The sequence below is a fragment of the Amblyomma americanum genome, chromosome 1 (genome assembly GCF_052857255.1).
Source record: "Amblyomma americanum isolate KBUSLIRL-KWMA chromosome 1, ASM5285725v1, whole genome shotgun sequence".
NCBI lineage: Eukaryota > Metazoa > Arthropoda > Arachnida > Ixodida > Ixodidae > Amblyomma > Amblyomma americanum.
In genome coordinates, this window is record NC_135497.1 from 134180752 (window position 1) to 134194064 (window position 13313).

The 13313-nt window shown below is 48.4% G+C and overlaps 1 protein-coding gene across 1 annotated transcript; it reads right to left on the reverse strand.

Moving 5' to 3' along the window:
* Window positions 1-57: 57 nt before the first annotated feature.
* LOC144113708 (neprilysin-1-like) lies at window positions 58-3553 on the reverse strand. The gene has a single exon (XM_077646974.1). It carries the CDS (start codon window positions 2604-2606, stop codon window positions 204-206), a length of 2403 nt encoding a protein of 800 aa, XP_077503100.1. The 5' UTR covers window positions 2607-3553; the 3' UTR covers window positions 58-203.
* Between the last annotated feature and the right edge of the window lie 9760 nt (window positions 3554-13313).

Here is a 13313-nt window from a genome sequence, read left to right on the forward strand (position 1 = left end):
CACTGCTGTATTTCCTTGTTTTTAAATAACTTTTTACTTGTGGCCGTAACAATGACGTACTGACCATGGCTACTTTTATTATGGCTGTGCACTATGTAGAGAGTGAACCATGATGTGAACAGAGGTCATTTTCGGTCATTGATTTCGGATGCATCGCACTGCGGCGGTTCTCACTGTCGTGCGAAAGTAACTCCTAAGTAAGGCTACCATACCGCGCATTTCCTCGCAGGATTCATGGGAGAGTTTACGGGACAGTTGAAAGCTGTTGAGAATTTGGCAAAATTGATCAGCGGTATGTTAATGCGAAGCCTGCCCGGAATCAGTTCGTATTTCACCTTGCGTACGGATGACTCCTTACTCGGATTGTCGCACAGGCCGAGCGCGTACGATATGAAGAACATCTTGTGCATGTCCACTTCACCGATGTCCACAGGAAGCTTCTGTTTGTCAAGCGTGGTGCCCTGCGACGTGAGAGTCTTCACGTAAAGGTCGTGCAGTGGTGCAAGTATTGCACTGTCCGCGATATTTTCGTCTAGCTTGATGCGAGCATCGAAACTGTCTCCAACTAGTTTCCGCAGCTCGATGTAGTACTGGTCTTGAAAACACAGCTCTATCTGAGAGAATTTGCTTAGTTCATCTGTGTTCCACCAAGTTGACACGGCCGAGTTGTGGTCTACAGTGGCGCCACGGCGGTCTACTGCAGAGAACATGCCACGAAGCACGTTAGGGAGCAGGAGGGGATACAACACGGGGTCAATGTTCTTGCTAATGTCATTCACAAAGGCGATGTTTCCATGAGGCACAAACAGCACGTTTCGCCCGAAGAAGTACTCGTAGCCGGGGGTCAGTGTCGAGTGATCGTATCTTGCGTCCAAGTCGTCCTTTGGCGATTTGGTCTCCCAGTAGATGCTCATGGTGGCTGCCTGGACTTCTCGAAAACTTTCCAAGAGGTGAGTTGGATCCAGAGGCTGGGCGTTGAAATTGTAGTAGTTTGCGACGGTGTTTATGTCGTCGCTGCTTCCCAGGAAAACTAGGCGCATGTTCTCCAGTTTGTCGACGCCTATTCCTATCGCAGCGCGATCCAGCCACGATGACGTTGAGAGAAGCCTGTCTGCCATGCTGCTTTTGATTTGAACTTCCACGTTGGACATGCTGTAGTCATAGTGCTTGAGCAGCAGGGTTGAGTTCTCTTTGCTAAAAGTCATCCTCGTAAAGAATCGCATACCTTGTCTGTAAACCCTCTCTAAAAGATGCATACATGCTTGCAGTCGTTCGGGCACGAACTCTTGGTAGTTGTCATGGCTCATTCGGAGAAGCTGACCGGCGGGCTTGGCCAAAAGCGGGGAAACTTGGACCACTAGCCGATACCCAATGTAATTCAGCAGCGTAACAGGCTCCGTCTCGTTAACAATTGACGCCATTTTGAGAAGGTAATCCTGGTGCATGATGGCTACTGGCTTCTCGTTTTCAAACACCTCGATGTCTTGAAAGATTATGTTCAAGTATTCTTTCCAGTCCCACTTTCCCCTGCGGTCTAGGTGCCCGACACGCTTGATTCTGTCTTGAAATTCCGTGAACTTAGGAACGGGCATTGCAGCAGACAGTTTCTGCTCCAGCGCTACTATTGCTTCTGCTTGCTCACTCATGTCATGCTTCGTTTCGAAGAGCGACAGTGCCAGATCTACTCGGTTCGTGTAGTTTTCCACAGACTCTGACAGAAAAGCCAGTTGATGTCTTTCAAGCGTGGAGCTGGGTTTGTCCAAATGCACAGTGTAGCCTCGGTCGTCCTCGAATGGTTTCTTTAGGTACACTCGCGCAAAAGAAAACACACCCAAGTCCCGATCGACAAAGGCGCTAATGGTGACGATGTTGACTCCTCGGGGTGCTCTTCTGTAGGGCCAGCCTCCCAAGTTGTACTCTTCAAGGAGGCTTCTCAGCGCCGTGAAGTTCTTGTCCGGCTTCTCCTCGGACTGGCACTTTGAAAGAAGAGAAATGGCTTGGTGCACGAACACTCCCGGATAATTGTGGTAATTCTCTTCGTTTTGCTTCAGGTAGGCGCGGAAAAACTTCTCCACGTCCAGCATCAGCATGCCCACGGTGCGCTCCATGTACGGTCTGTCCCTGATGTCCAGGCCCTTGGAAAACCACTTAGAGGAGCAGACGTAGGAGTAGAAGTCCACGCAGGGATTCACACTGGTGTTCAGCTTCCCCCGTAAGTAGCGCTCCATCCAGAGACACGTCTCTGTCGTGCACGTCGTGTCGGCGTCCGGCAACTTCACGTGGTGCTTGAGCAGGTGCCTGGACGGGTGTGCAGCCTCTTCACTGTCGTCCTGACCGGCGGCCGTGGCGTTGTAGATGAACAGAGACATCGGACGGTTGAAGAGCTCCAGGACGGTGCTGCCGTTGTGCAGCTTGTACGTTGACACGGCTATACCGACCAGCACCATAACCACGCCCACTGTACAAACGACTACGTATGCCAGGCGGCTGTGGCTAGTGTGGATGGTACGCGATCGCGTGCGCGTGCGTACTACGCAGCATTTCGTCTCTGACGAAGTAGTCCGCACGCCACCTTCTTGGTACAGGGCGCTGGGGCTCGGCTCCATCGCCGGGAGGTTAAGCCTAGCGCGCGCCTGCCTTTCTCTTCCTCGTCTTAACTGTTGTTCATCAGCGCTCGTGCTGCCGTGAACAAATTCCAAGATGCGGTTGTCCACAGCACAAAGGGCCCTCAAGGCGTTTGCGAAAACTGTATTTGTAAGACAGCCGTCTATTCATGTTCTGCACGCTTTTACGAACGTTAGTCCTTTCGCGGCCCTTGATTTTTTATTTTGGCCGCCGGTTTTTTTCCCCTGTGTTTTAGTGCGAAAACACTATTTCAGTAGCAAAGCTGAAAACTGAGGTATGTGACGGAGCGCCTGCGTCGAAGGCCTTAGGCAGCTGCTCCATGAATGCGTGGAAGTTTGCCGCGTCAGTGGCAATGCCGCAACTCACAGTCTAGCGATTGGATCAAGCATGTTTTTGGTGCACTCGTACTGCTTTTCCACGCCACTTTTGTGTGCTTATTGGCATCAGCCTCCGCGCTCTGACGAAGCCACAAGTGCCGTGCGTCAGATCTCTGGGCGCCGAGAGAAGCTATGCAATGAATGCTGTACCAGCCAAACGCGGGCATCTAATCGTATCGTTCAAAATGTGCTCTCGCGTTTGGTGCGGCCCAGCGGGTGCCTCACAGCAGCTTTTAGTCGCCGAATGGAGCAATTGCACTGGCACCTGGGGCGAAACGGCACCCTCCCCCTCCTCCCTTCAGGGTTCAGTTTGTGTAAAATGCCGAAGGGGCCGATGTGGTTACCGCAGTTCACATTGAAGAAGTGAACGAAAAAGTTTCTTATTTTGTAGTGTGAACTGCAGTGTGGAGCTTTTTTACTCTGTAAGGGATAGATGTATCTTGCACATCGAAGTTCTCAGCTTGCGCGTGACACAATGCATCCGGCTTGCGCGATACCAGCCGTTTACTATAGAAGAATTCTTAGAGTGGAAGATAATTTCTCGTGTCTGCATCTTGACCAAATGCTGTTCTGTACAGTCGACAAGAAAGTCCCTCTCATCCATAGGCTTATCGGCGCAGATATCTCTCGGCCGGGGAGAAAGCAGAAGCTGTTTATGAGCACACCGAATACGCGTTCTCAAGAAAAGGTATCCAAACACGCAGGATTGTTCCTAGCGTCGAAGGCACGCCTCACGTGTTGGACTAGCTACAGTATGCGTGCCCTGGTCGCTTATTGCAGCTTACTGCCGCTTCTCACAGAAAAGGTAGAGCGGTAGACAAAAAGAAATAAAAGCGCAAGGTCAGGCTTCCATCTTTTGTCAGTGTTCCTTTGCTACGGTTGCTGTTCGCTGACCTCCGCACCAGGCTCGATTTCAACATTCATCTTCTACGATAGCGAAAATCTCTATTGATCAGTATAGGTGCATCAGCAAAATGACTAGCAGAACTTCTAGACTAAAGATTACCTAGCATCACCCTATGGCCACCGTTGACAACCGTTGAGCCCTGGTGGTGCCCAAATCGCACGTCAAAAACGTGTTTTCAATAATATTTACGACGCGCATACGAGCTTGGGTGGACCTTTCACAAAACATTAAAAAATTTGAGCGGAAAAAAATGAATGGTTCGATATAAATGTTCAAATTTGCTACACCTCGGCTTCACCCATGCCTGCTATGCTGCTGCTGCTTCTTCCTTATACCGCATAGCTCAATGGGAACGCGTGAGCAGCGATGCCGATAGCAACCGCGGGATACCGAAGGAACTATCCTATTACTATTAATAGTATTTTCGTCCGTTACTGAGGCGCGAGTGCGGTATTTGTTTTGTGGTGTCAGTTGACGCCGCCAGAGCCGAAAGGGTTAATGAGGTTAAACTCCGTGCTTCCACTTTCGTGCCGACTGCGACATCTTGATAAAAACGACCAAAGTTGCGCCAGTGTGTGTGTGTGTGTGTGTGTGTGTGTGTGTGTGTGTGTGTGTGTGTGTGTGTGTGTGTGTGTGTGTGTGTGTGTGTGTGTGTGTGTGTGTGTGTGTGTGTGTGTGTGTGTGTGTGTTAGAGACAGAAACAGTAGTGAACAGAAAAATTTAGCAGTGGCTTAGCTCGGCTATGCTGCAGGATATACATAACGTGGGCACCAATTTCGCTCTCCTTCTCCATGGCTATACCACACTGGCAAACGTCGCGCTATATGTGTACCCCCACTGATACCTCTGCGTATGCGCACAAAATGAGAGGCGGTATCAAGCGGCTCCGGCGCAGCGTCAGGCGGCTACTGCACAACGGAGGCGCACAGCTGGGCACGCGCCGGCGCCAGTGCGTCTGCCGCGGCTATCACGTCACTCTGGAATGCGAGGCGCGCGCGGCGGCGGCTCCGGCGCGTCAACTGTGTGCCGTGCGACGTCACTGCTCCTCGCGCATGCGCGGCATGGCTCTCCAGGAGGCATGCGAAACTCTTAATCTCGGCCAGTGTAGCTGACGCTACAATAAATCGATAAATCTAGTTTATTTGGGTGGGTCGTCATTCCGGGGCCCCATTGGCTTATGCCGCCGCTCTTGCCCGGTGCTGTTGGGTCATTAACTGTCGCAATAGTTGCATTTTTCTAGCATGCCCATACCATGTGACGTCGGTAATATGTCTGAAAATCAACTAGCTCAGCAGTTAGCTCTCTTAAAGTATATTTCTTCTACAGCGCCCGTGCTGTTCTCTTGTGTGTGTCTTCGTTGCGCTGAAAATCCCGGTAACATGTGAACGGCTTAGGCAATGATGATCATAATGCCAGGCCTTCATGCCTAGAGATGGGTAAGGTCCGTCTAGATGGGATGCAGCTGGCGCCATCTGTCGCATTCGAATGCAACCTCATCTACAGTCATTGCTGCATGAGTGCAACAACAGCCATCGACGAGGCCCATCACCTCTGCAGCACCTAACCAGGTACCACCATCCACATCTACGCCGACTGTCAAGGCAGTCAAGTCGCTCAACGCTCATTTTTACGAGACTTTAACTGGTACACCGCATCAAACATCACTGCCACTACCTACAGGAGGCATCCCAGGTCTCGGTACATATTCACTGGACGCCTGGACATCATGCGCAAGGGACCGGGAACCGGACTGCTCACGAGGCTGCTAGCGCGCAGCTAGAGGAAGACCGCCGGCGCTGCCTCGGCTTGAGTCCGACGAGCTCTGAACACCCTTATTTTCTTTCCCACCCCCATCATTATGCCCGATTCCGTCATCACCCGCTTTAAACATGAGCGGAAAAGTGTTGCAGGCAGAGCCGCATGTTCCTTTGTCCCGAGCATTACCTCTCCTATCCCTTATGGCCTCCCTCATACGGCCCAGGTTCTCGCTCGCAAGCCGCGAGCCGGTGAGCGTGCACACTGGACATCCTGAAACGACGGCTGCCCAGTTGCTGCCTCGGCACGGCGAGCCTCCGCGCCCTCTACTCCTCTGCCCTCCACGCAGGGACGCCGGAACAGGAGGGGCACGGGGGGGGGGGGGGGCAGAGCCCCCTCCCCTTAAGTGTTCTCATGAGGGGGCTCAGCCTCTCCCCCAGCTGAATTCCTGCCTTGTTTACGTTTTTTTTCTGTAACCTGACTTACGACATCCGCGTTCCCATGACGTCCCAGTAGGAAACTACACATTGAAGACACCCCCAAGTCTCTGGAACAGACATGAATTAGAGTGCTAGCCCTCATTTTGGTTTTCATAGAACGGCAATTTTAACAATAAAAACGCTGGCGCAGGTACCAGTTCGCGGTAGCAGCATAAGCAGGGAGTTGGCTTCGCTTTTCCTTTGTTAAAAACTGGCGAAGGCCATTAACGTATGCGAAGGGAAGCTTTCCGGGAGTCCCCATCACTGTCGTCTTTGTGAGTGGGATGTGCATCGCTCAGCGTGGCGCACGAAAAGAGGGGAGACCGATCTTTGTCGTCGCGAAGTGGCTGTTGGGTATGAGACGTTTAGTATGAGACCACTCCTGCCGTCACAGAAGAAAAACCCGTGTCCTTGCATTTCCTGCCTAACCTCTACTGCGGTGGTACAGGAGGTTGTCAGCGGTCCCCCCTCTCTCGGGACCATCTTGAAGCCAAATGGCGATATTCCAGAAGTTACTCAGAAGGGGGAACCCGACTGCACAAAGTATGCGAGTGTCGTCTCGGAACGAGAACTTTTGGTTAGAAAACAAGCCTTGTGGAAAGCTGACTTAGATTATTCCAGATGGTCCATTAGTGTGCAGTAGTTTGTCGCATCGAGGGGACGTCGTGGAAAAGCACGTTCACTAAACTCCGCTCCTGTTCAAAAATTCAGTCGTCAAAATTGGCGGACGAGGAGGCTTTGCGCATGCGCAGGAAGTTACTAGAAAAGTGGTCCATTCCAGTGGCTATATATAAAGAAGCGCTTAGGAAGGGCCTGGGGAGACGACCTTTAGGAGCTTGGCGGGAGCTTGTACCGCGATCAAGGAAGGCCGGCGCCGTTTGTCAACCTCCATGGACAGTTGCAGCCTTTTGGGGGCTTATTCGGTTATGCACCGCTCTATCTGCGCTTACATTATTATTATAGTTGAGTATGCCTGCTTAGTCTTTCTCCTTTTGAAATAGAAAATTCGTTAAAGATACAGGTTATATGCAAGCACTGACAGCGCTACAGGTCATCATTAACCACAGCGGTGGACTAGTATGGAACAGAGAACCCATGGTGCTTGTTTTCTTTGTTGCCATGGCTCCGTCTTATTTTGAGCCAAATGTATTCTTTGTCAAAATACAATTCATATTTCAGCAACATTGCTTTGCAGTGCGTGCAAATAACATAAGGTGTGTTTATCCACAACTAGAAATATTGAGCTCAGATATCCCGCTTAAAAACCCTTGACAGTCCACATGAAATGGTTCGTGTTTGAGCCGTGTGGTGGGGGAATTGAAGCAATCTGAGCGATGTGAAGAAGACCCTCGCCCTCACCATTTATTTTGGTATTAGGAGATGTTAAGGTATCAATTCAAGACCTAGAAGTAAACCATAAAATCAGATGACTATTAACCACAGCTGAACGGTACGACGAAACAGCGCTGACGGACGGTACGGAAGAGGAGACAGACACGTGCGCTGGTGTCTGTCTCCTCTTCCGTACCGTCCGTCAGCGCTGTTTCGTCGTACCGTTCAACATGAACCAACCAGCCCGCCTCAGCCCTCTCCTTGGACCACAGCTGTACACAGGCCCTAAGTTGACGTATGTATATGAAAGCTTATTTGCCATACAATAAATTTCCAGAATGAAACAAAAGCACAGTTCGCATTTAAAATGTGACTAGTCGAATTCCAGGGGGGAAATCTTAACTGCTCAAACTGGTTTCCATTTTGTTACAGCTGGAATCAACTGGGAATTGTTTCAATAACCAGTTGGGAACTTTCGCACACATCCATGTATATAGTTTATTTAAATCTGAAAGGCAGGTATTGTGACTCAAAGCTGCGCATGGGCTATAAGAGGCGCCATAGCGAAGGACTCCGCATTAATCTTGGCCAAATGGGTACAATGTGCGCATAAAACGCACAGCCCATGAGCGTTTTTGCATTTGCTCTCCATCGAGATGCGGCCACCACGGCCGGGACTCGATCCAACATCCTTGGGCTCAGCAGCCTAACGCCATAGCTATCGAAACCACCGAGTAGGGAAATGAAAATGTGAGGTTATCTCATACATCATAATCGGGTATCCTGAACGTACATACTACCATATGCCACCGAGTAGGGACATGAAAATGTGAGGTTATCTCATGCATCATAATCACGTATCCTCAATGTACGTATATGCCACAGCGATAATTTTTTTTTTTTCAGTTATAATGCAGCACTGCCTCGGTGCCCACGTTGTGCCGGATCAGCTGCGTGTCAAATCCGGCAACTGCACTCAGCAGCTGCGACGCTGTGACCAAGTGATGGTTTACAAAGACAGCTCGCCGAAAACCGTGCCGTCCGCTGCAAAGCAAGAGATAGAGTGGGCCGGTACCGCTTCCTCCCTGCTATTTTTCGTGTCTGTAAAGACATTTCTATTTTTACCATCGTGATCCAACACACAACGGTTAGCACTACCGTAACTGCTGCCTCGCCAACAACGCCTCTAACGCCGCTGTGCGAAGGACTCATTATGCACGCCGAACAACCAAAACGTGCCCGAGGTTTCGTGGTGAACACAAAGGTAAACGTATTTCTTTGCACTGCATGCGCACGAATCATGATGATGCACTGACTCCCACGGAAGTGAAGCAAGGCATTTCAGTAAAAACCAGGATTAGCAAACATTTATTTTCATCTCAAAGGCCGGCACAGTCTCTGTCGGTACTTCAAAATGTATTTTGACAATAATATAGCATTTGCCGCTCCAATGCGTTCAAACGCATCTGTTCAATCTGTTCGCACTGCACGAAACACAATACATCAGACAGATCATTTGCTCTTTGAAGCAATGTTTCACATACTTAAAAGAACTTACACCAATAACAAGAACTGCTTGTAATGAATTATGCAACATTGTCGTGCGACTGACAGTTCCAACTGATCCCGTTTAGAACCTGAAATGCTTTAGCGTTGGTTTGTGGATAAACCTAGACGGCTTGTCATTTTGGTCTGTCAACTTCTTTGTGTAATTGACGAGAATAATTCGGAGAAACTTTTCCGAGATCAGATGTGCTAAGCGTTTAGCGTGGCTCCTGTCAACACCTTCCGGGCAGCATAGGAGGGGAGAATCTTCAAGATGTGGCTCAACGATTAGTTGTAAGGTTTCAAGAATATTCGATCGTGGAAGATCCTTGAACGCCTTTTCAAAAAACGTCGAAATAATTTCCAAGAGAGCTAGAAATTCTGGCTTTGGATAGTGAAGTTCACCATTCTCCTGGGCCCGCGGAAGTTTGTAAAGGGGCTGCTAGTCTTGCTCGTCGTCACAAGCATAACGCAAACGTCACACCCAAGATCACTGATAAGTTTGGCAATATAGCCGCCTACGTACACCAAGCCTGAATAAGCAACAGACGCAGGCGGAGCTGGAAGATGTGCTCGCAGAGCTTTCAATTCTTCAACTAAATCTTGGAGAACAGAGGCGGCCGCTTCTTCAGCGTCTTCACCTTGATTAGTGGCTTCTTTCGATGGCAGTGCTTTTTTTTACAATGTGATCCAGAGCTGCTGTAACGGCTATTGCGTCCAGCGCGTCGTTACCTCCGCACATAAAGCGCAATTTTCCGAACAATGCCTCGACAGGATCACTGTTGAACTTTCTAGTGAGAACGTAGTTGACGACTCTTCTCAGTAGAAATTGAGTTACCTCCACTGTGGATTTCGTGGTGAAAAGTAGGGCACTGTACGTTTCCTCTGTGAAGTTCCCAACGCCAGTGGCGATGGAACAGTCTTGAATATTCTTCACGTAGCTGCAAAACTCAGTTTGCAGCCACAGTTGTCGGCCATCGTCTTCCTTGCAGATGGGCATTTTGCAGTCACTTCCCTTGTATGTTGTGTCATGAATGTCGCACCATTTCTTCATCACTTTCATGAACTTAATCGTAGATGTTGCGTCCTTGAAAGCAAAGAGAATGGAACTGACTCGCGAGTTCTGCAGGAGGTGCTCCAGAGCCGCGGTGACTTGGGGCGAAAACACCTGCACGGCGCGTAGCATGTTCATTTTCTCAAGGTTCGACGGATAAACGTGCTTTCGTGTTAGATTTCTGGCCAACTTTACCGTCATTTCATTCTGTTGCTCATACAGTTTCTGCACAAATGCTCCGCTGATGACGCCAGTGCCGTCTGTGAGCTCCCGTTCCAAAAATTGGCTGCGGACATTCTTGAAAACATGGCAAGGATCGAAGCTCAAAATAATTACTCTTTCATCGTCCTGAGGATGCTTCACTATAGTTGACAACGAACCGTTCCCCATGTGCTTGAACATCGTTCTGTTAGCTGAGTAGTTACCCGTAACGATACGAATTACTACAAAGCCGCATTCCTCAGCTGCAGAGATGACGTCCTTCGTCCACGCATACAAGTCTCTCCCGCTGAGTTGCTTTGTAAAGTAATATGAACATGGTATCTTGTACGAGCTGACCACTCCGTGGAGCACGAAACATAGCACTCGGTTGGCAAGCGTTTCGTTCCTGGTACGTGGCGCACCGTTTCCTGGCTTGTCTCTGATCCCAAAAACCACGTCGGACTTGCGATCATATATGCACTTTGGCTTTATTGCTGCTTCATCGATTATTAATGACGCCATGTGATGTTTGTGGCTGAGAACGGAAGACTCCTGAATTAACCTTCCTTTCGTGGCGTTACTCATTCCAGGAGAAGTTGAGCTGGGACCAACGTAGCGCTGAAGTGTGCACTTATGTGGCAGTGTCAGCAGAGTAGTACGCGCATGATCATAACCTTTCGGCGAAAGAAATCGCCATATGACGCACTCTATGATTACTTCTTCGGGATAAGACTGGAACTTCTTCTGAATTGCCAAGTGATTGGAAACACGCAAAAATCACCCCGATTCCCAAAGACCAACACAAATCAGCACCTTCTTCCTACCGGCCAATTTCTCTTTTGTGCACTTCAGTAAAATTGCTTGAACACATCATCTGTAAACACTTGACTAACTTTCTCGAGGAGAACCACGTCCTTGATAATCGCCAGCACGGGTTCCGTCGCGGTCTCTCCACAGTAACACAGCTTATTGCAACAGCCCACGATTTAGCGGCAGCACTAGATAGGCATAATCAAGTTGATATTGTTTTTCTTGATTTTGAGAAAGCATTCGATCGTGTGTCTCATCAAAAATTACTGCAGAAGTTAAAACCTATACTGAAACACGAGTGCCTACTCTCATGGATCGAAGCCTATCTTTCGCATAGACGTCAAAGTGTGGTTGTTGATGGCGTCCTCTCTGATGCTGTCCCAGTAGAATCCGGTATTCCGCAGGGCTCAGTCTTGGGTCCCCTTTTCTCTCTAGTATTTATTAATGACATAGTTCACAACGTACATGTTAAAATACGGCTTTTCGCAGACGACTGCATACTTTATCAAGAAATTTCTAGCCCTGAAGATCAACTCCTTTTAAGCGATTCACTGTCTGCAGTAGAAAAATGGTGCTCCACGTGGCAAATGACTTTGAATTCCAACAAGACAGTAGCGATGACTGTGACACGCAAAAACAATCCTTTTAGTTTTACATACCGCTTAGCCAATGAGCCCCTCTTAGTTGTCAACGCTTTTAAATACTTAGGAATTCAGATAGCCTCAGACCTTCGATGGAACGAGCACATATCGTATATAGAAAAAAAAGCTCTAAGACAACTGCACTACTTGAGAAGAACGCTGGCACAATCCACACAAGAAATAAAGCTTTTAGCTTACAAAACATTTGTTCGGCCAATGTTGGAATACGCTGCGGCAGTGTGGGATCCCTGGACCGAAAGTAACAAACTTAAAATAGAATATGTCCAACGCAAAGCTGCTAGATTTATCTTTAATTGTTACAGTTGGAATATTTCCCCAACAGCCCTACTGCAAACCGCAGGACTTGAACACCTGGCCATGCGTCGTCATCGAGAAAAATTAAAGTTATTCTACTTGTATTATCACAATAAACTAACAATAGAGGAAGGAATTTTAGTTGAGCACACATCTCGACACCCTACACGCTCTTACCATACTAAGAAAGTTGCCCCGTTTTCATGCAAAACTAATGTATTTAAGTATTCGTTCTTTCCCCATACTATCATTAAATGGAATCGTTTACCTGCTGATGTTGTCAATTGCGAATCGGTGGATTTATTTTTACAAGCTCTGAAGGATGTATAGGGCTCTTATGTATCCTTGTTTTGGGCCAAGTCCGATGCTTTCGTTTGCTGCCAGGATCGATGTCATTATATGTTCTATGTCTTTGTAATCGATTTTATGTTGTATGTACTGGTTTTTGCTCTGTTCGCTATCTGCTTCTTTTGCAATGTACTTGTTATTTTTATCAATATGTTTGTACCCCACTCCTGCCTAAGGCCTGTAACACAGGCCGGCAGTATTTGCTAAATAAATAAATAAATAAATAAATAAATAAATAAATAAATCTGTCCATTTGGTGAAGCACGATGACGGCCTTTTTCTCCCCCTTTTCAGCGCCTGAAGCGATATTTTTATGAGATGAGTAGCGCTTGTCGTCGCGATATGTGGATACCACCTTCCTTTCTGCTTCTATTTGCTGCTGTACTTTTGAGACCTTGGAGCGATAGTACGCTACCTGTGAAGGAAGCCTCGCTGTCATTAAAAGGTATCGGCTAGCTCGCTGCGCATCGTTGTTTGTTGTTTGCGTGCATATAGTAGCCATCTGCTTGGTTTCACCTTCCGGCGACTCTAACAATGCATTCCCGCAATCATCCGGCTCTGCCTTTCGTTTTGCTGGCTTCCTGGAAGGAGCAGTGTCTCTGGCGTTTAGGGTCCTGCGTGCTTTCTTCGCACTGGGTGCTAGGTAAGAAGGATACCCTTCAAATACGGTTGGAACCACACCAGGAACCAGTTTTCTTATTTTAGAATCACTTACGTAGTCACTCGTCAAGAAATGCTTGCTGCATACTGTAGTCGAGGGTGATTTGTCATTAATGACGAGATTTTCCCGAGAAATGTTTTTTTGCCATTTGGTGCACAGTTCCTGGTCATCTGGAAACAGGTGAAACGGCACACCGGGAGTCTTTCCGGACCGAGACTGACAAAACGGCACACAACAGTACACCATAGCCACACTATATATGA